Source organism: Harmonia axyridis, chromosome 1 (genome assembly GCF_914767665.1).
Source record: "Harmonia axyridis chromosome 1, icHarAxyr1.1, whole genome shotgun sequence".
Classification (NCBI taxonomy): Eukaryota; Metazoa; Arthropoda; class Insecta; order Coleoptera; family Coccinellidae; genus Harmonia; species Harmonia axyridis.
This window is the reverse complement of record NC_059501.1, coordinates 64,912,333-64,939,673: the sequence shown is the minus strand read 5'-3', so window position 1 is coordinate 64,939,673 and position 27,341 is coordinate 64,912,333. Positions and strand designations below refer to the sequence as shown.

Below are 27,341 nucleotides of genomic sequence, written 5' to 3'. Positions count from 1 at the left end.
AGAAATGTAATCTGTGAGAATTTTGCTCATATGGATGAATAAATCGAATGGAAATTGAAAAAAAATTGAAACAAATAGTCAAACCCAACGTATTTATTTTCAAATAATTATTTATTTGATCAGACGGCAAAGCCATTTTACATTGATGAAAAATTTTAACAAAAACAACTTCATTATAATATATAAGAACATAGATAAACAAGCACATAAGTATCACAAGAACTCATTCATAAAGTTAAATTTTCAGAAATATACACTATCAAAAATGTTTTCACTAATTTTGTGCAATAGGCAAAATCAGATCTGAGATGCCAGCGGGCTAGTAAGAGCTTGGGATTCGAAGTGCTTCTTCAGGGTGAATATAGATACTGAAAATATATCAGCCTGACATTTGTTAGCTAGGCGAAGAGCTCTAGATAATGGGCTGTGGACACTATAATTTGTTGGCGCAAAGCTAATGCGAAAAACCTCTCGAGTTCGAAGGAGCGCTGGACTACAGTTGATATTTATTCGGCTTATTAAATAATTACAATCGATGAGGTTATTGATAAGTTTGAAAATAAGCATAATGCTAAAGTTATCTCTTCTCAAATCTAAAGATCGTAGTCCGATTATCTCTTGATTATAATTTTCGGATGACATTGACATCCCAGTTTTGAATGATACCCACTTCAGAAATTTCCTCTGTACCCTTTCAATACTTTGTCTATGAACAGCATAGTAGGGCGCCCATACCACTGCTGAATACTCTAAAATACTTCTTACATTCGAGCAGTAAACTGTTTTCAATACATTAACATCATTGAATTCCTGCACTGATCTCTTAACAAAACTCAGCATTTTGAAAGCCTTATTAGTGATGAATTGGATGTGAGGGATAAAACTCATTTTTGAATCGAAATAGACTCCTAAATCTTCAATTACATTTGTGCTTATAAGAGATTCCTGCCTCAAATGATAATAATCAAACCTGCAGGGAGATTTTAGTCTTCCAAACCTCATCACCTGGCACTTGTTATAATAATAATAATAATAATAATATATTTATTGATCCCTTAAGACATACAAAATGCATAGGATAAGTCAATTGGAAAAAAAGAAAAATGAATTTTCTGAAACTAATTCTACAAACAAAAAACTTAATTAAGCTGTTACAACATACTTGTCATCCAGATACTCCTTAACACTATAATAACATTTGTTATGTAAAATACATTTGATAGTTTTTGTAAATTTTATTTTATTGAGCAACTTAACAGTATTAGGCAGATGATTGAATAATGTTATGGCCTGATATACTGGGGAAGTTTCATATTTGGCTGTTGTATGTGATGGAATGTACAAAGTAGCATTATTTCTGGTAGAGTAACCATGAAAACTGGATAATGTTACCATTAAGTGTTCATGTTCCTTGATATAGGCTAAACATCTATAAATATATAGAGAAGGTAGCGTTAAAATCTTATGTTGACGAAAGAAAGGTCTACAGGAATCACGTGGGTGTAGGTGGAAAATCAGACGCATAATTCTCTTTTGAATAACAAACACCCTTTTAGCATCGACAGAGTTACCCCACAACAGAATATTATAGTTCATATGACTATATACCAAGCTATAGTAAACAGATATAACCGACTGGAATGGTAATGAATTATTTATCCTACTAATCGCATAGAAGGAACTACACAATTTTTTGCAAACAGCATCCACATGGAAATTCCACCTTAAAGAACTGTCCAGAGGAATACCTAGAAACTTTATAGTCTCTTTCGAGACAACATCTTGGTCGAGGCATCGAATAACTAATCGATTATTATTAATATTTCTGATGCTGAAATAAATGCATTCGGTTTTGTTTGCATTGAGAATGAGCGCACCAATTTACAAAATTGAGAATCAATGTATTGCAAAGCTTAGACAGTTCCTCAAGACTCCGAGCCGAGATCAACACTGACTTATCATCAGCAAATATAATCATTAATTCGGATATAATGTGTTCAGGTAAGTCATTAATGAACAAAAGAAATAGCAACGGACCAAGGACCGAGCCCTGAGGCACTCCCAAATCGACACTAAATTTTTCTGACCAACATTTATCCACTCTAACAGTCATCCACCGATCGGTTATGTAGCTTAAAATCCACTGGAGAAAAACACCGCGAAAACCAATGTTATATAGCTTGCTCTCGATGAATTTCCAAGGAAGAACATCGAAAGCACGCGAGAGATCAAAGAAGAGACCTGCAACATGAAGGCCTCTATCGAGGCACTTGTACACGTAATCAGTAAAGGAGAATGCTGCAGTCTCTGTGGATCTACCCTCTCTAAAGCCATGCTGGCAGTCGCTTATCACACCAAAACGGTTTAGAAATGAGATCATACGACCATACACGATTTTTTCAAATACCTTAGAGAACACACTTAAGAGTGAAATGGGTCGATAATTGGCTATATTGCTGGGATCGTTTTTCTTCAAAACAGGTATAACCGAAGCAATTTTTAATATAGAAGGAAACTTGCCTGTGTTGACAGATAAGTTTATGAGATCAGCCAAAGGTTTGGCAACAACATCAACCATCGCCTTCAATATGCCAACAGATACCTGGTCAATTCCTGTACTTTTCTTGTTTTTCAAAGTCTTCACAATTTGAATTACCTCTTCTCTCAGGACTGGATAAAAGAAAAAAGTGTTCATCGAAAGGGCAGATGTGGTGCAAACCTGAGACACAGAATCACCAAAGTGATTCAATATACTGACCTGCGCAATGGAACTGAAATAATTTGCAAATATATTAGCAACAACAGAAGGCTCAGTATAGGATGTTCCATCTATACTCAGACCTATAGTATTATTTGAGGCACCTCTCCTACATAATTCCCTATTGACCAAGTTCCAAACAGTTTTAGTTTTATTCGTGGATGAATTAATGGCATTTTGATAAAATTCACATTTTGTTTTTGTTAACAAATTCCTAAAATTAGTCTTAGCTTGCTTGTAAATTCCAAATGATTCACTCGATCTCAAATTTTTGTTGAGCCAATTCAAATTTTTCAAATTTATACTGAATTTCTTAATCTCATCATTTATCCAGTTCTTATTTATTTCATTTGGGGATCTAGAGTGAATCATAGGACAACTTAAGTCTATACAATATTTAACAATTTCAAAAAAAGCTCTGAAGCACACATCAATATCAGGACTCAAGAAAATATTATCAAATGATACAGTTTCCATAAACAGAGCAAGATTATTTAATGAACGAGGTGATACATTTCTGACGAATCCTCGCTCATGAACTGTTTTTGCGTTTGCAGTTGATTCATTAACATAATCCAAGGCACTGACTTTGTGATCACCTAAATGACCCTCAAAAGTTCTAGAATTGCAGGAGTCTGACGGTGCATTCGTCAGAATATAGTCAATTTTGGATACAGATTTTAGATTGTTAACATTGATGTATACTCTAGTAGGATCTGAGGAAGTAACCCTCAAATCAAAACATTGTAGTAAATCGTCAAGAAGTTGCTTACGTGGACAAGTTGACATTAAATAATTTATATTGAGATCACCACACAAAAATATAATGTCAGCTAACTTTAAACAGTGCTGCAAAACAAAGGATAATCTCTCAAGAAAAAGGTCAAAGTCACTATCTGGTACTCTATAAGCACTTATGAAACAATATTTCCTGCCATAATTATTAACTTTCACACCGCAGAATTCAATTTGCTTTTCAACAGACATTTTAGAGATGCCAACATCACTCACCAATAGGTCAGCTCTAACAAGAAGAACAGTACCACCATGTCCATAATTGAGGCGGCAGTATGACGCTGCTTGTACATAACCATATATACAGTAGGAACTTAATTTTTCGGCGCTGCACCAATGCTCGACAATACTAACAATTGATGGACGCTCTTCCGCAAGGAGCAACTCCAAGTTGACTATTTTGTTGCATATGGATTGAACATTAACATGCATCACTCTGAATGAATCGGATTCATTATATCTTTGTATTTCCTGTTTCGGTTCAGGAAAAAATAATTAACACTAGCATTTTTGGGCCAATTGTCAGCATTCTTGACTTTGTCAAATTCAGTGATAGGTATTAGTACTTTGAAGGAAGCATATGATTCGGGATATCTAGATTGTATTTTTTCACATTCAACACTTGGAAAGTTCTTATTCAGGAATGCTTTAAGGTCATCAGTGGAAGTATCAGGTCTGAGCCTAGAAACATGTAGAGCCCTCTTTTTTTCGATTCCGAGAACTGTAGAAGATTCAGCAGATCTTCCAACAACCAATGCCGAACGATTCCTCCTCGAGGATTTTCTAGGAGGCACCGTCCTCCATTCATTTATTTTCGAGCCACTAGATGTATTGTTGATGGAACTTTTAATCTTGCCTTCAGCATCAGCAACAGCAATGTTCATCTCATGGAGAGTAATTTTCTCGCGCTGACGTTGGGGACACCCTGTATTTGTTGAATTCGAGGTCTTCAAGGAATCTCCAGATGAAATGTTATCTTTAATTATTGGATTCGCTGCATGAGTAATATCGCTATCGGCCACAACATCTTGATTTACATGAATGTTATCATTTTCCTTATCACATCGGCTACATATTTTATCTTTTATCGAAATTACATTTTCCAAAACAGAAATTTTGTATTTTAATAATACTGTGTTTTCTTCTAAGAGACGATTTTTGCTCTCAAGTTCATGAATTATTTTCAATAAAAGATCCTGATGAGAAGAGTTTCCTGTGATTTCTATATTATTAACACTCTCAAGTATGTCATCTTCACTGGATTTAATACTGATATTAACAAATGTTATCTCTTCATCACAACATCTTTTCATCTTTTGGGCACAACTTCGGTGAAACATTTTGGTACAAATCTTGCACTTTGCACCACATTTTACAACGGAATTTTTACATCCGCCGCACTTAGACGGATCAATACGCGATCGATTATCCATAACGTCTGGTTTCGTTGACGAACTCTACGAGAATGTAATATTGAACTCCATGTGGTTTTCTAAGCACCAGTCCATCAATTCATCGAGATCCCGTTGTAAAAGCTCACAATCAACAGAAGAAGAGACTTGCCTGAATAACTTTAGATCGTCAGCAAACAGCAAGAACATGCTAAATCTGATCACCCTTCCAATATCGTTAATGAAAACAAGGAATAATAGTGCTGATAATGGTGATCCCTGCAAAATTCCGGATTCCATAACAAATTCGTCGGAGAGCACGCCACAATATGAGACTCTCAGAATGATACCGCTAATACGCTCAGCTAACCAATCTAAAAGCGGGGGTTTAACTCCTAATGCTTTTAATTTAGCGATAAGCAACCAGTGCGCTACCGAATCATAAGCTTTTTTGAAGTCTGTGTATATTGAATCTACTTGCTTTCCTTTCTTCATAGCTTCGAATATGATATCCGTATAAATCAGTAGATTTGTTGTTACCGATCTTTTCCGGATAAAACCATGTTGTTCATCTATTAATATATTGCTGAAGAGGGGGGAGATCTTTGCAACCAATAACGAATCAAATAATTTTGTAATGTAAGAAGACTTGCAAATAGGTCTGTAATTTTTTACCTCATTTCTGTTTCCCGATTTAAAAATTGGATATATATAATTGATCTTCCACTGACCTGGAAAAATGCCCGATTTCATTGAAAGATTAAATAAATCACATAAAGGGCCTGCTAAGGAATCACTACATCGGTTCAAAAATGTAGCTGGTAAGCCATCTGGTGTTTCGTCGTTTTTTTTTCAACGATCGCAAACCTATCAACACTTCTTCAACATTAAAAGTGCAATCATATAAGTCGATTTCATCCTCATATTCGATGTCTTCATCCATGGGAATGGTTGATTTGAACACACCCGAAAAATGATTTTTAAAGAAATTTGCTATTTCAAGAGGTTCATTGGATACTAAATCGTTCAACACCATCGAACTAGGTAGATGTCTATCCTGTTTGCGATCGTTACTGAATTTCCAGAAATATTTGGGGTCACCGCGAATAGACTGTTCTACTTTAGCCACGTACTCACTGAAGCAAATTCTGTTTTCAGCTTTACACCTTTCTCTTATTACGACGAAATCATCATAATCGTCACTGATACGAGTTTGCTTGTATTTTTTATGGGCTGCTTTTTGACTTGTGTCAGCGGAGAACCAATGAGGAAAGCTGTTTTTTGGCTTCAATCTTTTGGGAACGTATTCATTTATGATACGATTAATCAACTCGTAAAATGCGGTGATACTTGAGGCCATATCATTATCAATTAAAAGATTCCAATCCGCTTGAGACAAACACGATATGATTCCTTCAAAATTCGCTGCCTTGAAATCCCTAAAATACACTGCTCAACAATTGATAGGGATCACTTACTTGTTCTAAATTTATTTCTGAAATATTCGCTCCAAGATTATAAATTTAGTCAGATATCAGAGTATTTTCAGTTGATAATATGGTTGATAATATGGTTTCATGGAAAAGAATGAAAAAATGGAAAGTTGGAGAGAAAAAAAGACTTTATTAGGAACACTCAAAATTCTGTGTTTGAATAACATACAAATTTTATGATGAAACCACAAGAAGGCTGAAGTTTCGGTTAAGCTAGTACCTAGTTGGTCCCCCACGAGCTCGTCTCAAGCATTCTACCCTACGAGGCATACTTTCGATCAAACGATTTATAAAATTTTGGGGCAAATTCGTCCAAATATCCCTTAAAGCGTTAGAAAGGTCCTCCAGGTTAATGATCGGTTGTTCTAAGGTTGACAATTGTCTAGACATCTCAGACCAGACATGTTCGATGCAATTCATGTCTGGGGAGCGAGCTGGCCAGTCCATCCTATGAATAGCATGAGTTTTTAGCGCTTCATTAACCAGACGACTACGGTGGGGACGGGCATTATCGTCAATTAAAATGAAATTCTCGCCCACGGCAGCCGCAAACGGAACAATTATGGGTTCAATAATCATATCGTGATATCTCTGGCTGGTCATGGTGGTGTTCTGTAGAACAACCAACTCTGTGCGTTGGTTCAAACAAATGCCTCCCCATACACATATAGAACCTCCGCCAAAAGCTGTTGTGGGTACCATTAACTGTTCTGCATACCTTCGACCTCTTTCCCTCCAAGCAAGAATACGTCCATCGGAGTTGACCAAACGAAATCTAGACTCATCCGTAAATAAACATCGGCTCCAATCTTCAAGTGTCCAATTGCGGTGCTCCTCAGCCCATTGCCGTCGATGAACCCGGTGTTCCCTATTCAAACGGGGATGTTGTACCCTCCTACGTGCTCTCAAACCACGAACATGTAGTCGTCGTCTTACAGTCTGGTTCGAAATTAGAACTCCTGTGGCAACTCTCAGTGATCTATTGAGCCGCGACGCCGGGTAAGTGGGATTTCTCCTAGCATTGAGGATCAAAAGACGATCTTGGGCAGCTGTTGTACTGCGCTGCCGACTCCCCCCATGAACATAAGCTACTGAGTCGTTTTGGATTAACCTATTCCAAGCCCGACTCACGACACTTTGCGAAACATTCAACCGCCGGGACACTTCTCGCTGGGACAAACCTTCCTGTATCCACCGTATGATTTGGTCCAGTTGCACAGGAGCCAAACGTCTTCTCGGCATGACTGATAAGCTGATATTGTTCTCATTTCTTGAATTATGGTCACCTTATGTGTTTGAACGAGAGAAAAAAACAGATTTAATAACAAATACCAAATTGCTTTTCACTCCACCTGTAACAGCCTACAGATAATAATCGATTTTGTGAACACGAGCCGATGAAGTGAGGAAGACTTTGATATAATCAACTCAAAACATCTTACTTTTTCCTTAGAGAACATATAATGTACAGATATTCACGAGATAACTTGAAAAAAATACAAATGAAGAGAAGTTCATAAGTGATCCCTAGCAATTGTTGATCAGTGTATTCACAATTTCGTTGAGTCCTTATATTCTCAAATGGAATATCGAAGCACAGTGGAGGGTGATGAGGATCACAACTAATCAATTCATCATTCGCTCTAAATACCTCAACGTTATCCTGAGAGACAAAAATCAGATCCAATATAGTATTATTTGTGTTTTTTATTTTGTTGATCTGTTTTACATCAAGCATAGCGATTGCATTACTTATCATGAACTGTGGTCTCGACATGACACAAATGGAATCCCCCGATAAATCGAACCAAAGATCTCCTGGCAAGTTAAAGTCGCCACCGCATATCAGTTTTATATCGCCTTTGTATTCGTCGACTATTAATTCTAGGTCGTTTAGATAATTATCATACGTATTTTCGTTGATTAATTCATTTTAATTCGATAAGTAAATTTGTTATCACATTATATTTGAGAACTGTTTTTGTTTGAATAATTTGAAATTAATTATTGAAAATAATGACTGAGCCTCAATGCTATATAAATAATATTTTTCTTTTGGAAATGAAGATTTTTGTTGGAAATTTTTTGTTTTTAATGTCTTTTGAAAAAATTATTGAATTGAACGTATTGAAATAAATTTCTCTGATTGATTTATTCAATATAAACGACGCGTCGTTTATATTGACGTCTGGAATTATTGATTAACGCACCATAATTGTCGTATCCCTTTGCCCACTTCTGGGCAAATATATTAACTTAAGTTCATTTTTGGATGCGTCCTCAATTTGGATCAATAGTCAAAAATTTACTTTGATTTACTAAACATGAGCAACCGCAACTGGCACCCTGTATCAAATCAAATCAAATCAACCAATTGGATTTCAAATTTGCAATCCTCATTACAAATAACAAAGAAATTATAGAAACAAAAAATTATTGGGAGAATCAAAATTATAATCAACCAACTAGTAGGTATTTCGGAAACTAACAAAATTTTGTATACAGGGTGTTTCATCATAAACCAGATAAACATAATAGTCGCGTAGATGACACCGGGAGAATCATTTCGGCCTTATGACATATGACAATTTATTTCGAAGCAAAAGCGAGATTCAGGGTTTTCGACGCCATTTCTGAGGAATATTTTGTTGGTAATAGAGCTCTCAGATTAGAAAAAACTATACTTACTATCTTTCCATGTGATAGTTACATAGTTGAATTCTTGAATGATTCTTTCATCGATTAACTTTATATACACACAAAATGTGATTGAAAATTAGATGGATTATTTCTATACGGCCTTCATTTACATTTGTTTCACAGTGTTTTCTTAATGAATGATTTCTAAATTTCAGTTTGATCAAATGGGTATTATTCCCATTATTGAGAAAACAAAACTTCATATGGATATAAAAATACGGAACTATTGATTGGATTTAGCCCGTAGTTAACCTGGATTCATGGGAATTATGAAATGATTCAGAATTGTAATAGAAATGTTGGGTACCTACCTTCTCGTTAATTTGAAACTAAGTTTTCAATAGTTTGAAAGAGATTAGCATGCATCGATGGGTTGTTAAATTCCATTTAACAAATTTAAATTGTGAAATGTTGCAGGTAGTTCCAAGAATTGTTTGTATTCACTATTCATTGTATATTTTCAAAAATTTCTGTGACTCAACATTTTTTTTTTCTTGGTAATTAGTCCGTGGTGATCATTGGTTGGTTGGTGTACGTTAAAAGTTAGGCTGTCAAACATCTTGCTTAATGTCTTATTGCACTTTTACAAGATCCAACCTTATCACTGTCGTGTTACGCACTAATACACTTTAAGTCATTGTAAAAACTGTTCGTCATTCAATACTCAGTGTTAATTGATTATTCACAACACAAACTATTATGATAGATAACGATATTTTGATGCCCCACTCTTTTTTTTTTGATGGGCCCCACTCTTTCATTTCTTGGAATTGTTAATTCTTGAGAATAAATACAGTTAGCAAAGACTTTGGAGCTCAGTTTGAAATCTGTTACATCGAAAAAATGTCGCCCTCATCATCCAAAGAATCGGTAAGTATAACACAACTCTATATTTTCAATTTCTTTCGAAAGTCGTATTTATATTTAATCTAATTTTACAATCTATCGCAGAAGTTTAGAACCCCCGTATATTATTGGAATATTAAAATGATTTTCATGAGTTCTAGGTATTGAATTTCGTTATTTTTATTTATTTTCTGTTTGAAATTCTATAGAGATGAAATGTTTTCAATAGTCCTTGCAATTCAACCTGTTTTGTTGCATTCATATTTTTTTTTTTTTATTAGTTTTGATTTTCATCCTCTATATGTTCAAATAGCAGCAACTCGAAATAACTTAGACAGTCTCAGTTTTATCCTTGACACATAATTTTCATAACAAAAACAAGGGATGGAATCAGCATTTGAGAGCCTTTAGGTGAAAATATTTTTGAGATACCTTTGGTTCGTACAATTAGTTTAAAAGTTGTGAAAATTCGAAATATGGTATTGAAATTGATTTTTTTAATTCATTTACAAAAACAAAAGAATAATGAACATTTGTGGGATTTTTCAGGAACCAGAAAATTCAGAGACAAGTCGAAAAGCAGATCACAATTCAATTGAGAGTTGGAAAAATTCTACAAGGGAAGATGAGCAAATTTACTTGGCTGCGTGTTCAGGAGAGGCGGATAGAATCTTTGGTGCAATTAGGTATCTAGTTGCCGAAAGCAGTTTCAGTATTACTGAAATCATAATTCTTTTGAGCTATCGCATTGTTCGTTTCCAAGTACGAATCATGGAATTGCTCAATTTAACAAATTCGGTAGAGAGTCTGAATGAGGTCATGCGGTATGAAATGCAATATCACGGACCAGATATGTTGAAAGGGATTATTCTTTTTATTACTGCCATCGAAAGACCAGATAGGATTAATCTGATCAGTTCGCTTTTAGATTTAGGTTGCAATATTAACACTAAAGACATAAAAGCACGGAATATCCTACATCGATTAGTACGTAAGAATTCATCATCGGGACCTTATTTACAAGTTGCAGAGCTGTTGATTCGAAGAGGCATTGACATCAACTCGAAAAATAAGAATGACGAGACGCCTTTAGAATATGCTGTTATATTTGAAAATTTAGAAATGCTGCGTTTGCTTCTGAGATGTGGAGCAACAGTAAGGGTTTCTGAATTTTACATGAATTTTGCACATTTCGCATTTGTGAGAGGCAGCGCAATATGTTTCCAAGCCATTATTAAATTCTATCTATTCAGGAAAATTCAAGGAAAGGATGTGGAGGACCATATTTTGGATTTTATCAAAACAGAGGAGGTTAGCGAACATTACAACCTTTGTTTGCAGGAAATAGAATACCTGAAACAAAATATTGTTGATACTAATGTGTCGCTGTACGACATTCTCTTCAAACCGAACACAAATGTGGTTAAGTACTTGAGGAACAAGGACGTTTTGTCGGAGATCCAGAGAAATATCATGGAAAAATCTGAGTTTAGTTACGACCTTGCAGAAATTCTGAATGAGGCTTTAATCAGAAGGGATCTTGAAGATTCTTCTTTAGTTGCATTCAAACACATCTTAAAATTACCTGAATTGGTTTCAGAAAAAATTATGTCTCATCTCGACAACGATGAACTAAAAAGTTTTTCAAGTGCTATGGGAACTTTGACTCAAACCAAGGATTGAGAGCGCTAATGCCAAGTTGTAGGTAAATTATTTACGCATAATTCAAATCAATAAAGCTGAAGAAATAACAATTCAAAACAAATTTGATAAAGCTGAGTGTAAATATATCCTTCAGTAATAATTAATATACATCATTATTTTGGAGTATTTCATTCAATTTCAATATTCATATATTAAATATTAATAATGCTTGTTAGTATCTTGTATTCTGTTGTACATATCAATTTTTCATTTGAAAATAATTAATCAACTTTATTTATAATAACCCATGTTTAATAAAATTATATTCAAATTCACTACTTGTTGTTTTATTTATTATCTATAAAAACTTCACATTACAACACATACTTTAATCAGAAGGGATCTTGAAGATTCATCACTAGCTGTATTCAAACATATTTTTGAATTACCTGAGTCTTGTTGAGAAATAATTATTTCTCATTTCGACAATCACGATTCAAGAAATTTTTCAGGTAGGTACTTGGGAACTTTGACTCGAACCAAATAATGGGAGCGCTAATCCAAAGTTTTACCTACTTGGAAAAAATTATCTCAAGAAACATATTATGATTAAGGGCGATGATTCGATATCAAGGTTTAGAAATATATCGGAGCAAGTTCATGGAAATTATTTAGATATTTGTATGAGATTCTTCTTCTGTTTTCCTGTGAATCGAAGCTTATAATGATAATTCTCATTTCTGCTTCTTTAAACAGATTTTATCAACATAACTTTCATCTGTAGGATTTTCGGGCGGTGGAGCGAAAATTCACAGTTTTCATAAAGTTATTTATTTTCCAATAAAAGCATATCAGTATATTCTAAAACAAGTTGCAGAATGGGCTCCTATTCCAACAAGAATGCGAAATTCGAAAACGAGCGACGAAGGAGCGAGTTTTGGAACGCATGAGTGTTGAAATTGCCTTCTGAAACGAGTATTAGACGATATTTTCTCTATTTCAGTCGAGTTTCGTGAAATATTGTCGAAATTCAATGAAAAATTCAGATTATATATCCTAGTGACTTTTTTATTGTATCTTGGCAGTTGGTGTGACTGTTACGAAAATTGACAGATTACGGAATTTCAATATGAATCGTATGTTTCAATGTTTCGAATTTAGACATAATTTACAATTACCCATTGAATTCGTGAATTATGTCTGACGAAATCGATTTAACACTACCAGAATTAATAGAATTTGCAAATAATGTAGCAAATTATTTCACTATATCCCCAAATTATATTATATTGACAATTTTTGACGTTTGTTGAAATTTGATAGGATTGGAAGTCAGTATAGACAACCAGAAAACGAAAAATATATCTGAAAACGATGCTGTAATGAGTTCATTACAGCACTGTTTTTAGAACTGTAATGAACTCATTACGATACTGAAATAGAGAAAGAATCATACACACACACGTCTTACGACTTCACACAGCATAAAGATTTCTTACCTCCCTTATTTTTTCGCGCGTAAAACATGAGTATCACATGGTCATAAAGAACATAGAATTGTAGATCACATGAATATGCAACCCAAAATACAACACAAGGGGCAAAGGTAGGCAACACAAAATACATACAGATACTACACATCAAAGTATTACAAGAATTACTTTACCTATAAAAAGGAATCGGAAATTAACGCGCTACTACTATACAAGGATAATGGGAAGTAGGACAGCCAGTGAAACGCAACTTTTTAAATGAGCGACGTTTCATCTGTATATTCAGACTTCTTCACAGCTAGAATACAATAATAGACCATTAGAGAAATTTTGAAAACTTTAGGTGGTGACTCACCCTTAGTTAATTGTTGTCTGCTAACGATGTTATACACAAAACATTGAACACACAGTGTATAAATAAAAATTTTTTCAAGGATTTACAATTAAAATAATAAATTAGAATGACATTTAAAAATATGAAATGGAAAATTTACATGTCAAATAGCAATTTCCCAATCTATTTGCCAAAGTTATATTTGTAGGTGATCCATAGATTGTCAAACTAATGACTTCCACTCCCACTTCATGGCAGTTTCTTAGGCACTCAAGAACAAATCTTCTTTTTTGTTCTGAATTTATACCTGCTATCAAAAAGTATCCAACTGGTATTTTCTAGTTGCCATTTACAACATTCAGCAAAAAAACTAAGGACTCCTTTGCATTTTTTTTTAACCTGTTCCCATGTCTACGTAACCGAAAGCTTTACCTTGGCTAGCCACCCATTCTTCATGTTGACGAATTGCCGTTTCATCAGTTATGAGTGAGCATATTTAATCATTTATTCAAATTCCGGTATAATAATACATATAAATGCCATATAAATTTTAATATATTTTGAGTTTGGTGAAGATCGATATGCAGATATGCAATCCTTGTGAATACGGATCTGTTCACTATTATGAAATGTTATTGGCCAAGAGTTAACTGAGATCTATATCCAAAATGGCGTACTGGTACCGCTTTAAGTCACGTGATGACGACTCCTTCTCCATTTTTTCTCGATGAGATCATGAAAAAGGGAGTGTCGCTTCTGTAATACCTCTCTATTCTGTGACTGAACTGCTCCAGCTGACCGCGCCCTGTGGTGGGATTCTGTAACGGCAAAGCGAAGCGAAAACGTGACGACACGACAATTTTGCTCGGTTCGGTATTCTGTAATGGGATTCGGCAATAGTCGTGTTTGCCGAAGCAAAGAACGACCTCATGACGATAACGAAACATTTTAGGGTTCGTTGTCATTACGAAAAGTCCGACGACGTTTTTGATTGGTTTACTTTTACCACGTGACCAAGTCTTAAGCGTCATATTATGACACTTGAATGATTTCGATTTCGAGGTTATAATTTTGAATGTTTTGCTTCACAATATCACAATGATTAACGATTGGCGCCATATAAAGGAGTCATGACAACTTCCAGGAAATCGAGCATTGGCATTCAATATTAAAAGATCAGAATTGCAAATCAACTGCACATTAATTGAGTGATATCCTTTTCTGTTCAAAAAGGAATGTTCTTCTTCTGATGGCTTCAAGATTTATATTTGTGTACAGTCGATTGCTCCAATTATTCCTGGTATTCCACATTTTTCAAAAAATTTCCCTTTATTTTGGGTCTTCTCAGAATCATTAGGGAATTTAATTCTTCCTTGGAATACATGGTTAATCAATTTAGTCACTTCACTAACACAACGACTGACCATGGGTTGACTTACTGCTAGCAAATATTCTTGTCCAATACCGCGTTGGTAATTTCCACTGGCAAAAAATCTCAGAGTTATCAATATTCGCTGTTCAAATGGCGTTCTCGTGTTCCTCCAATAATTATCCATAAATGGTTTCAATTCATCGAATAGAACGTGAACTAAATGTTTCGACAAACGGAAAACGTCTATGAATCTCTCATCCGTTAAGTTAAATGGATCACTTCTATCTCGAAGAAATCTATTCTCCTCTCTTGTAAGAGTTAGACGAACTCTTCTTGAGATTTCCTCGTCGATGATCAGAATCATTGAAAACATGATGAATATTTCTTTATACCTATACACACTATTAGTTGACTCCCCGAACTTATTTTGTAGTATGGGTAGGTTTTGTAACTGGAATAAGAATGAAGGTTTTAAATTATAATCCATTGAACGAGGTTCCATTTCGAATTTCTTCCAGTGCTCAAATAAGACTTTTTGTAATACTCAATATTTGCATTTAGGTGCTGTATTCAATTAGCTAATTCATTCTTAATGATAAACTAAACAGTTTAAAATGGTATGAAACTCTTTGTTAAGTAACTTCCAATGAGAGTCATAAATCAAAATATAATTTCTGGCAATACTCAAGTTAAATACTGTGGATTATTCAATGGACATTACAGCTAGAGTCCATAAAAGGGACTCTCATTGCTCTTATTAGAGATTATCTCAGGTACCTCTATGTCAAAACCTGCAGAATCCTACAGTAGCTTAAATATCTACTTATTTGCAACGTTGCCAATGTTCCTTCGTGTAAAGTCGGTAAACTCCGACAACGAAACTGAAAGCGTAAAGATAACGAAACGATAAAGAAAAAGACGCTTACAGAATACCGCATTCGCTTCGCTTAGCTTCGCTTCGTAACGTTATCGCTTTCGTTTGCTATGATAACGAAAGTTACAGAATCCTACCCCTGAACTTATTCATCACGTCGTGGCCTGCAATTCTCTACTAAGAGCAAGAAGCGTAGAACTACCCCTTATGAAGGATTTCAGTTTTAACGCAGTGGTGTTTTATATATAAAAAGCAGTTTGATGATATGCGAAGATTAAAAAATTCGAGGGGGCACCCGGGTTTGAACCGGGGACCTCTCGATCTGCAGTCGAATGCTCTACCACTGAGCTATACCCCCATTAAGCATTTCAATGAAAAATTGAGTAAATATTCTTCAACTTTAAAGAGCTACATTTCGCTTGTTTCGATAATAATTCATTTCTATAAAACATTACTTGGCTGAGTTCCAGATTATCTAACAGGACTCTCTTGTTGAAATCTTTAGCTTGATCCATATAGGTTTCCACTAACGCTAACATCTTTTCCCTTGCCGGATGACCTAACATTGGCTTCAATTTATTATGAATGGAAGTATAGTTGTCTTCTACCAACTTCTAGCTTCTCCTAGATTCTTTATGACTTCTGAACATTTTTCCATTAACTCATCGTAGCGGAATTCGAAATACTACATTCAGAGATCACTGATGGAATCATCAGTTAAGCACTCGGTGATCCCTGCCAAATACACCTTCACTTCCATAGCGGAGCATGATGACTTTGGTACAGATCTTCCATATATATGTTAAACAGCAGCGGTCCTATCACCGATCCTTGGGGAACTCCGGCTTCTATTTCTCTAATCGTTGACCTGGTACTATCGATATTCACCCTAAATTTTCTATTTGCCAGGTACGGATTGTATCAATCTCCTAAGTTTGATTGGAAATTTCATCAATTCCTTTTTTTGTAAATCAGACCCTGATGCCACATTTTATCAAATGCCTTTTCTTCATCCAAGAAAGTGGCACCGTTATCTGTTAAGAGGTTCATTTGCTCCTTGATATTTTCCGTTATTCTTACCAGTTGATGAATCGTTGAATGATCTTTATGAAATCCAAAGTGGTGATCAGGAATTATTTTCTTTTATTCTACGAAATCTGTCAGTCTTCTGTGTATTAATTTCTCTACCACTTTACTGATTGCCGATAATAGGCTTATGGGCCTATAATGCGTTGGGTCTTTTTTGATTTTTCCTTTCTTCCAAATTAATATTGTATCCGCCGTTTTCCATTTGTTTGGATAATACCCTGTTTTTAGTATGAATCTGGCTATTTCAACGATTTCATCTCGAGCTTCTCCTGGTAAGTTTTAAATTGCTTGATTGAGTATTCCGTCTATTCCGGGTGCTGTTCTGTTTATCAAAGTTTTGATAACTTCTTCAATTTCTTCTTCAGTCACTTCTGTTGAATCTTCTTCTAATTCATTGTGATCTTCGTCTGGTATTCCATGTAATTCGACTGATTGGTTGAATTGGTCGTCGTTGATTTTTGGATTTGGCTTGAATTGATGTTCCAGAGATTCCGCAAACATTTCTGCCTTTTCTTCATTTGTGAAAGCTACTTGATTTCCCTTCTTGAGTGCTGGAATTTTCGCTTTCGTTTTCCTTCCAGTTAGTGCTGTCGTCATTTTCCACAGTGATTGGTCTTCTGTATCTAGTTTTTCTAACTTCTTGTCCCTTCGTTGAACACTTGTCCGACTCTGTTTTTCACATCGTTCGTCAGTTTATTGAGTATAGTTTTGTCACTGGGGTTTAATGTTTGTCTATACTGTTTCTTCGCCTTTTTCTTCTCCTCTAACAAAATTCTCACGTCTAGAGGTAGCGGTCTCTTCTTCGGTATTTTTTTGATCTTGGTGGACTGTACTTCAGCTTCGATTATTCTTTTTTCTAGATCCTCGATTGCTTCGTCTAGCCTTTCTTTGCTTTCTATATTAACACGTTTTGTTTGAATTATTTACTCGAATTTTGCCCAATTAATTGATTTTGGGTCTGTGGGTATTCTGTCTGTTCCGATTTCTAGCGTCAAGATCACTGGGCTGTGATCCGATGAGAGATCCATCTTAGTTTCTATTTCGTAATTCGCTGATACATTTTTCATTAGTGCTATATCCTGTACGTCCATCGTACCTGTGGTTTCGTGGATATGAGTGGGATCTTCTGGCCCTAGTACTAACAGATTGCATTTGTCTGCTATGACTCTCAGTTTGGTTCCTTGGGGATTTGTCTTCCTGCTATTCCAATCAGGATGCTTCGCATTTAAATCTTTCGCAATTATCGTAGGTTTTTAAGTTCGGAAGAAACTTTTTATATCGGCTTCTTCTAATTCATTGTTTGGGGAACGGTAAACAGAGTAAATGTTTATTTCACCTGCCTTCGTTTTAACACTCACCCCTGTTTCTTCGATATTTGCAGTTTGAACTTCTGGTAGTTCGTGGTGTACAATTCCTCTTTTCACTAAGACGGCTGAACCCCCTCCTTTACCATGTTCTCTGTCTTTTCTGTATACTTCATAATTTCTTATTTTGAATACTTTAGTTGGCTTCAAATAGGTTTCACCCAAGAGAAGTATATTGATTTTATTTTCTTCCAAGAAAAGAGTTAATTCCTGTCTTTTTTGGAAGATTGAGTTTGCGTTCCAAAACACAATTGTAAGATTTTTATTATTTGTGTGGTTATCGAAAAGCTTAATCAGTTTTTCCTGCTCTTCTAAGAAGGCGATCTTTTGCTTCATTGTCGCATTGGTAGCGCAAAATTGTAGAGTCATTCTTTCTAGAATGGCAGCTAGATTGTCATCGTTTTTAATAGATTTTTTCCCTTCTTTAGGTTGCTTTTCCTCTTTGCTTTCTGGGATTTTTTCTCCATCTTTTTTAGCTTCTTCCTTTTTGGCATCCATACTTTTTCTGTTTTCCATTATTTTGGTCCACGGATTTTCTTTGAGTAGTGGAGCATCTCGATATTTGGGTTTTTGATTATTTGGGTTGTTAGGATTTTTTGTGCATTTGATGAATGTTGAAAGATGGTCTCCTCCACAAGTCGCACATTTCGGTTGTGTTGTAATCGGTTTGGGCACTCCGCTGTCAGTTAAATTGATTGAAACTAGAGTAACTATATATAACAAAGAACCATATACTTAGCTTCCTAACAATTTTGGTTCAAGTTTTTCTACTTTTAATCAATATCAAGAGACCAAAACAATCATAAATTATATCAATATTTATTAGATTTTTTCAAAACTGGAATATTCACTCCATTGTTTCAATAAGTAAGTAATTAAAAGAATTTTTTGTAGTGAACAAAATGACAGTTATTTCGCTAGACAGAAGCTTCTTTATTTATAGTTTACAGTTTTAATAACAATAATATTATTTATATATATATATATATATATATATATTATATTTTTGAAAAAGTGAAATCCTGAAGAACCTATTGCGTAGCGAAACAATTGTAATTTATAGGGTTGAATAGTGGAAATACAATAAATGTCATTTAAATTTCGATTTACTTAAAATGAATTTTCATCAAGTAAAGACCGAGTCAATTCAATATATTCTTTTGGTTGCTTGGCCTTATTGAGTATCTACTTGATTTTTTATCATCTTCTAAATATTTGATATGAATAACGTCTCTAGTTATATTGAAACTATTAAAAGGCTTCTTCATTACCATAAATTGATTTTTGAATTACTTAATGTTTCATTTTTGCATTCTCGTTTGAGTTGTAATGATTGTATTTAACAGAGTAATGAATTGATTTGCACCTTTTTCTTCTTAAACAGTTCGTTATTTTCAATAGGTACCTACTATTTAGAGATTACTTTTTGTTTTCATTAATATTGTGATTTGTGGTGAATATGCTACGTTTATTTTCTCTCCATTGATTATCAGTTGGATACCTTTGTGTCTAGGTCATCATATTCAAACTCTGGTAGTTCTTCATGTATGATATTTTTTTATCTGTATCGCTCCACCTACTTTGATTTTTGTGTTTTTACAATAGTAATTGCTGAATTTCAAATCGTACGATGGTTTCAGGTGAGTTTCGTTAAGAAGTACAAAATCTATCTCCTCCTTAGTGAGATAGTTTTGTAATTACAATTTCTTCCGTCGTATTTTCAGTCCGTTGGCATTCCAGGAAGTTATAAGTACCTAGATTCTTCTTATCCATTCTAAAAAAATCATTGACAATATTTTATTTACTCTGGCATTGAAATTTTCGCTTCTTGCTTTCGTTGGTTTTGATTGTGCGAATTCATCCATCATTGCAGCGAGTTCTTATGTGTTTTCTTTTTTTTATTTTCATTCTTTGGTTGTTCATAATTTTCTTTTCTTTTTCTTTCTTCTTGTTGGATTTCTGGAATAGTTTTAATGCTTCTTCTTTTATTGGTCTCCGTGTGGTTTTTGTTTTTTTTTTGTCTCGTTGGGCAATATCAGTAATACAGGTTTCGAAGATTAAATCAAGTCCAAGCACATATTCTTTTGCATTTTCCTTCCAACTCGATTTGTACCATCTGAATTGGAATTCCTGTGTTTCCATTCATTCTCTTTACATTTACTGATGGATATTCTTCTGCTTTCTTGAATTTCTTCTTCATTGTCGGTTGGAATTTCTTAAATAACTGTTTCTCACAACAAGTTCTCCGACTCAGTTGGTGTATGTGGCATTCATAGTCCCTTTCTTTCATCAGACGATACATTTGTCTGTAGTCCGAGGTGGTCATTGGTATACGTTAAAAGTAACACACTGTTTACATTCAGTGGTAATAAAGCCTTCATTATCAAATCAGAGTATTTTTGAATCCTCAATTTAGTAAATATGAAGAACTCTGAAAAAAAAATTCAAAATGTCGGAAAACCTGCGATGTTCGTGATTTTCCTATACTATTGTCTAGTTCATGATGAAAAGCTGTGTATATTCATTCAAAAAAAAAAAACTGAAACACTTGAATTAATAATTACCTTCACCGAAAGATGTTTTATTGGTAATAGAGTTATCAGGTAAGGAAAAACTATTTTATCTTTGCACGTGAAATTGGAATTTGTAATCATTCTTTCATCGATTAACTCTATATAGACACAAAATGTCATTGAAATTTAGATATACTGCCTACGAAATTATTGAGAAAACAAAACTTTGCATGGATATAAATACGGAACAATTGATTGCATTTAGCCCGTAGTTAACCTGTATTCATGGGAATTATGAAATGATTCAGAATTGTAATAGAAATGTTAGGTACCTACCTTCTCATTATTTTGAAACTAAGTTTTCAATAGTATGAAAGAGATTGCCAAGCATCGTTTGGTTGTTAAATTCCATTTAACAAATTTAAATTTTGAAATGTTGCAGGTAGTTCCAAGAATTCTTTATATTCACTGTTCATTGTAAATTTTCAAAAATTTCTGTGACTAAACATTTATTTTTTCTTCGTAATTAGTCCGTGGTGGTCATTGGTTGGTTGGTATACGTTGAAAGTTGGGTTGTTCAAACATCTTGCTTAATGTCTTATTCCACTTTTACAAGATCTACCCTTATCACTGTCGTGTTACGCACTATTACACTCATTGTAAGTCATTGTGAAAACTTCCACTCAATACTCACTGTTAATTGATTATTCACAACACTTAAACTATTATGATTGATAACGATATTTTGATGCCCCACTCTTTTCTTTTGATGTACCCCACTCTTTCATTTCTTGGAATTGTTTATTCTTAAGAATAAATACAGTTAGTAAAGACTTAGGAGCTCAGTTTGAAATCTGTTACATTGCAAAAATGGCGTCCTCATCATCCAAAAAATCAGTAAGTAACACAACTCTATATTTTCAATTTTTTTTCGAAAGTCGTATTTATTCAATCTAATTTTAGAATCTCTCGCAGAAATTTAGAACCCCCGTATATTATTGAGTAATTTCTGGAATATAAAAATGATATTCATGAGTTCTAGGTATTGAATTTCGTTATTTTTATTTATTTTCTGTCTGAAATTCTATTGAGATGAATCAATGAAATGTTTTCAATAGTCCTTGCAATTCAACCTGTTTTGTTGCATTCATATTTTTTGTTTTTCTTATTAGTTTTGATTTTCATCCTCTGTATGTTCAAATAACAGCAACTCGAAATAACGTAGACAGTCTCAGTTTTATCCTTGACACATAATTTTCATAACTAAAACAAGGGGTGCCAGCTGCATTTGAGAGCCTTTGGGTGAAAATATTTTTGAGATCCCTTTGGTTCGTACAATCAGTTAAAAAGTTATGAAAATTCGAAATATGTTATAATAAGTGATTTTTTCAATACATTTACAAAAACAAAATAGTAATGAACATTTGTGGGATTTTCAGACACCAGAGAATTCGGAGACACGTCGAAAAGCAGATCACAATTCAATTGAGAGTTGGAAAAACTCTACAAGGGAAGATGAGGAAATATACTTGGCTGTGTATTCAGAAGATTCGGATAGAATATTTGGTGCAATCAGGTATCTAGTTGCTGAAAGCAGTTTCAGTATTACTGAAATCATTATACTTTTGAGCTATCGCATTCTTCGTTCCCAAATAGGAATCATGGAATTGCTCAATTTAACAAATTCGGTCGAAACTCTGAATGAGGTCATGCGGTATGAAATGCAATACCACGGACCAGATATGTTGAAAGGGATTATTCTTTTTATTACTGCCATCGAAAGACCAGATAGGATTAATCTGATCAGTTCGCTTTTAGATTTAGGTTGCAATATAAACACTAAAGACATAAAAGCACGGAATATCCTACATCGATTAGTACGTAAGGATTCATCATCTGGACCTTATCTACAAGTTGCAGAGCTTCTGATTGGAAGAGGAATTGACATCAACTCGAAAAATAAGGATGACGAGACGCCTTTAGAATATGCTGTTATATTTGAAAATTTAGAAATGGTGCGTTTGCTTCTGAGATGTGGAGCATCAATTAAGGTTTCTGATTATTACCAGAATTTTGCACATTTCGCATTTTTGAGAGGCAGCAGAAAATGTTTCCAAGCCATCATTAAATATTTTCTATTTAGGAAAATTCAAGGAAAAAAAGTGAAGGACAATATCATGAATTTTATTACAACAGAGGAGGTTAGCGAACATTACAACCTTTGTATGCAGCAAATAGAATATCTGAAACAAAATATCGTTGATACTAATGTGTCGCTGTACGATATTCTCTTCAAACCGAAAACGAATGTGGTAAAGTACTTGAGAAACAAGGACGTTTTGTCGGAGATCCACAGAAATATTATAGAAAAATCTGAGTTAAGTTACGATCTTGCAGAAATTCTGAATGAGGCTTTAATCAGAAGGGATCTTGAAGATTCTTCTTTAGTTGCATTCAAACATATCTTAAAATTACCTGAGTTGTGTTTAGAAAAAATTATGTCTCATCTCGACAACGATGAACTAAAAAGTTTTTCAAGTGCTTGGGAACTTTGACTCAAACCAAGGATTTTGAGCGCTAATGCAAAGTTGCAGATAATTTATTCACGCATATTTCATATTGATAATGGTGAAGAAAAAACCATAAACCAAAAAAAAAATTTAATATAGCTGAGTGTAAATATATCATTAAGTAATAATCAATATACAAAATATAATAATTTTAATATATATATATTTATTTTGGAGTATTTCATTCAATTTCATTATTCACTTATTAAATATGAACAAAGCTTGTTAGTATAGTGTTTTCTGTTGTACATATCAATTTTCCATTTGTAAATAATTAATCAACTCTATTTATAATAACCCATGTTTAATAAAATCATATTTCAATTCACTACTTGTTGTTTTATTTATTATCTATTTTTTTATTATCAGTTTTTATGACAACACGCTGTCATGCAAAATTATCGGTAATTTTGATGCACTTGTGCAATTACTTACGATAATTCGATGTCTGTTTCTATAAACAGATTGTATCAACATAACATTCATCAAACAAGGATAATGGGAAGTAGGACAGCCAGTGAAACACAACTTTTTAACTGAGCGACGTTTTGTCTGTATATTCAGACTTCTTCACAGCTATAGAATGTCAAAATTAATAGAAACACCTTGTAGTATATTTGCTATTGGTTTCAATATATTTGAATATTTTCTTGCTACCGTCAAACAAATCACAAAAGTGAAAGAGTTTATTGTAGCTCATAACTGAGCAGCTCTTTTTGTTGTTGAAGAATTCATTGAAATTTCTCCAGATTTTATAGCAAAGAGAGTTTTGAATATAGTATTGAAGTTTTCAGCGAAAACTCACAAAGATTTATATTTAGCTGACCAACGAGTTTCCTAAAACAAAGGAATGTTTGGAATCAGATTTCTTCTTGAGGTACTCTTTCGAAAAAAGACTAGAATGTCATTAACGGTGCCAATGCTATTACGAATTTCAGTTATTTTACTTATGTCATTTATTACTAAATTCAACCTATGAGAGGCACAATGGAAATAAATTGCTTTCTTGTACTCTTATGATATTTTGAACCCTGAGAATTTCACCAGCCATTGTTGAGCATCCATCATAACCTTGTGTTACAAGTTTGTCCAAATTCAAACCAGCTGCGTTGAATAAATGGATCTCTAAATCTTTATGTCCATATATTATATATTATATATATATATATATTCCGCAAAAAACTATTGTTTTTATAATCTGTAAATTTATTTTTCTATTTTCTGCAACACTTTTTTTTTACCTTCATCTATTAGACAATAGGAGAGTATATATAAGATGGATTTTTAAAAAAATTGACACGCGTTCGATTTTTCTTCACCCAAGGAGTGCTCAACACGCCTAAAAAAGTTTTCAATTCAAAAATACCTCTGCCGATTATGGATATGTGTATAGTATATTATCGATATATGTATAGTAATTCCATTGAAAACCCGGAAATTGTTGTGAATTTTATTACTTTTCTTAAGCAACTCTAATGCAACAAATTATACAGCTTCTTTACAACCATCTTTTAACGTCGCTATTAAAAGTAATACAATAGCTATGCAACCGTATTATAATTTGTATAACACTGTTTTATAATTATTCTATAGGAATTTTATAGTACGTTATGCAACTGTTATAAAGTTTATATACTTACACTATTTATTTGTCGTATAATATTAGTTGTAAGAACGTCTATACAACAGCATTATAGAAATCCCTTCATTATATGATAAAATGGTCGTATTCACACGCATTAAGAAATTATTTTATTCTTTCATGCTGCACTTTACGATAATTATGAAATAATTTCGTTCTTTTAGTGATCAATTTTGCTACTTGGGCCTGGATTCATTGGAATTATGAAGTATCAAGTTCAAGTACCTACTCACCTTCTAGTTAATTTGAAACTAACAACCAAGTTTTGAAGAGGGTGAAAGTAATTGTCACGCATCATTTGGTTGTTAAATTTCATTCAACAAATTCATATTGTGAAGAGTTGCAGGTAGTTCCAATAACCTTTTTTTCTATTCAATGATTTATGTATATTTTCAAAAACATTTATGACATTTTATTTTTCTTAGTAAATACTATACCTTCTTAAAGGCTGGCCAACTGAATATCTACTGTGCCCAAATTTAGAAAACCTTAATTTTTGCTAGATTGAAATTTCTCTACTTTCGGTTAGGGTAAGAATATCCATAGAATATCAAATTTGTTGGTAGTGCTAGAACACTTTGACGTTCATTATTAGTGTGAGTTCTATAGCTGAGCAGTGTCTTGTTTTGTGAATCTTCTCTCCGACGAATTGTTATTTCCGAAATGCCTTTAACAATTAGTGAAATAGTAAGTAATAATATCCATCTATTTTGAATTTTATAGATTGTTTTTCAATATTGAATGTTATTATTCTCAAACTGTAGTTGTGTGGTAGCATACTGTTGCTTGCATATTTCATTATCATTGTCTATTTTACAAAATTTTCGATCGTTCATTATGTTTTCATTATTTCTGCGATACATAATTTTCTGTTTTCCTGGTATCGATAACGAGCGTTTAAATTCGTGGTCAAGAGTGCTGTGGCTAAATTAGAGTTGATTTTCTGTGATTACAAGAAGCGCTTAGCTTGTACCTTATATAGTTCTCAGATTCGAAGTATGTAAACAAATGTTAATGATGCGGTACAAGCTAAGCGCAACTTGTAATCACAGAAAATCAACTTTAATTTATCCACAGCAGTCTTGACCACGAATTCAAATGAACGCACGTGATATGTTTCTAATTCATTTCAGACCCTAACAATTGAGAGACCTAATATTTTTACAAAAATTAAAAACGACTCATTTTTGCAGTAGCGAAAATTAGTTAAATAAAAGTTTTTTTCTACATTCATGCAAAAAGCAAAACTTTATTGAACTATATTTAGTGGAAAAAGAAGTTCTTAATTGCACTAGTGCAATAAAGTTTTTATTGCACTCATCTGTCATTCTACTTCAACATGCTGATGGAAATCATCGACAGTAGCGGAGGGATACGAAGAGGAATCGGAATTCAAACAAACTCAGTGTTGCAAAACAAATATTTCAGCCTGAAGGAAATAACGATGTACAGTTACCAAGTACTAGTACGTTTACAGCAGTAAATAAGTGGATTTAAAAAGTACTTCACTACGAAATATTCATATTGAAAATTGCACCAATTGTTCATTCACTTTCAACATTGAGGGTAAAATTAAAGTTTGAGTTAAATTGTTCGTAACGTATTAGTTCCTGTTTCAATGCAAATCGATATTAATAATAAAGTATTCAAGTTGCGCTTTTCATTTTCCTACACCTAGTGCCGCACCTCAATAAATCATTTTTTGCTTTTTGCATGAACGTAGAAAAAATGTTGTATGCAACTCGTGCAAAAATTGTTTATTGCTCTCGACGTGTTGTCCAACTCGGACTAACGGCCTCGTCGGACAATTCCACGTCGAGTGCAATAAACATTCACTTTTTGCACTTGTTGCATAAATAACTATTATGCACCACATGTATTGAGAGATGTTACTGCCGTTGGGGCATAAATATCCGCTTCAGGCCCTTTGTACAGAAATAACTATTATATTACTTAGATATTTCGTATTAAACACAAGGAACTATATCTTCTAATTACCGCGATCTTTCGAAAAAACACGTGAGTTAGCATCCACCACTATCATTCTCATCGAATGCAGCATGGAATTCACGTAACGGTCATCAACCGTTCTTTTATCACCAAATGGACTAATTGTCCTCTATAAGAGTTTGTCTTTAGGCCGCTAGAAGGACTCATCGACCTCCATACGCGAGTCTATTCACCGCTAGATGGACCAATCCTCTATAATCAAGTTCATCTAGCAGCTGCTAGATGGACTAATCCATATTATTTAGTGTAGGCATGTTTGAAAAGAGTTGCACAGGATGCACTCAATATTTACTTGCAAGATATCAACTCAGTATAGCTTCTGATGCCACTGAAATATTCGGTTATTTTCGATATTCTTCATCAATTTTTCATTATTTTGATATAGCTATTGTCAGGATATTTTTCTTGAAACTAAAAATTGTTTTTCTTACTAACACGCAAAATCCCAACTTC

General features: G+C 33.9%; 4 protein-coding genes and 1 non-coding gene across 5 annotated transcripts in view; 2 read left to right on the top strand and 3 right to left on the bottom strand.

The window, feature by feature from the left end:
• The window catches only part of LOC123673623, a 30,548-nt gene extending 26,563 nt beyond the window's left edge, over positions 1 to 3,985 (bottom strand). Inside the window, exons 1-3 of the mRNA XM_045608210.1 lie at positions 1,956 to 3,985; positions 1,163 to 1,429; positions 766 to 970 (exon numbers count right to left, since the gene is read on the bottom strand). Coding sequence (XP_045464166.1) covers positions 766 to 970; positions 1,163 to 1,429; positions 1,956 to 3,985 — 2,502 coding nt within the window. The remainder of the gene's footprint in view (positions 1 to 765; positions 971 to 1,162; positions 1,430 to 1,955) is intronic.
• Positions 1 to 23,325, top strand: part of LOC123670873 — a 221,384-nt gene extending 198,059 nt beyond the window's left edge. The window contains exon 3 of the mRNA XM_045604449.1: positions 22,106 to 23,325. Within this exon, the coding sequence (XP_045460405.1) occupies positions 22,328 to 23,221 (894 nt within the window). The 5' untranslated portion in view covers positions 22,106 to 22,327 and the 3' untranslated portion in view covers positions 23,222 to 23,325. The remainder of the gene's footprint in view (positions 1 to 22,105) is intronic.
• On the bottom strand, positions 2,740 to 5,015 carry LOC123670871. Its single transcript, XM_045604447.1, has 2 exons — positions 3,770 to 5,015; positions 2,740 to 3,116 (listed from the first exon to the last, which is right to left on the bottom strand). Exon 1 carries the CDS (start codon positions 4,984 to 4,986, stop codon positions 3,985 to 3,987), a length of 1,002 nt encoding a protein of 333 aa, XP_045460403.1. The 5' UTR covers positions 4,987 to 5,015; the 3' UTR covers positions 2,740 to 3,116; positions 3,770 to 3,984.
• Positions 9,573 to 11,757, top strand: LOC123670866 (stress-activated protein kinase alpha-like). The gene is made up of 2 exons (XM_045604442.1): positions 9,573 to 10,007; positions 10,533 to 11,757. The coding sequence occupies exons 1-2, from the start codon at positions 9,981 to 9,983 to the stop codon at positions 11,664 to 11,666; spliced, it is 1,161 nt and encodes a 386-aa protein (XP_045460398.1). The 5' UTR covers positions 9,573 to 9,980; the 3' UTR covers positions 11,667 to 11,757.
• On the bottom strand, positions 15,987 to 16,058 carry Trnac-gca. Its single transcript has one exon. It is a non-coding gene; the product is annotated as a tRNA-Cys (tRNA).
• Positions 23,326 to 27,341: the final 4,016 nt, after the last annotated feature.

Coding starts and splice junctions, on each gene's coding strand:
- LOC123670871 (XM_045604447.1), bottom strand. CDS start 4,986: ATGGATAATCGATCGCGTATTGATCCGTCTAAGTGCGGCGGATGTAAA.
- LOC123670866 (XM_045604442.1), top strand. CDS start 9,981: ATGTCGCCCTCATCATCCAAAGAATCG. Junction 10,008..10,532: donor CCTCATCATCCAAAGAATCG/GTAAGTATAACA, acceptor GGGATTTTTCAG/GAACCAGAAAATTCAGAGAC.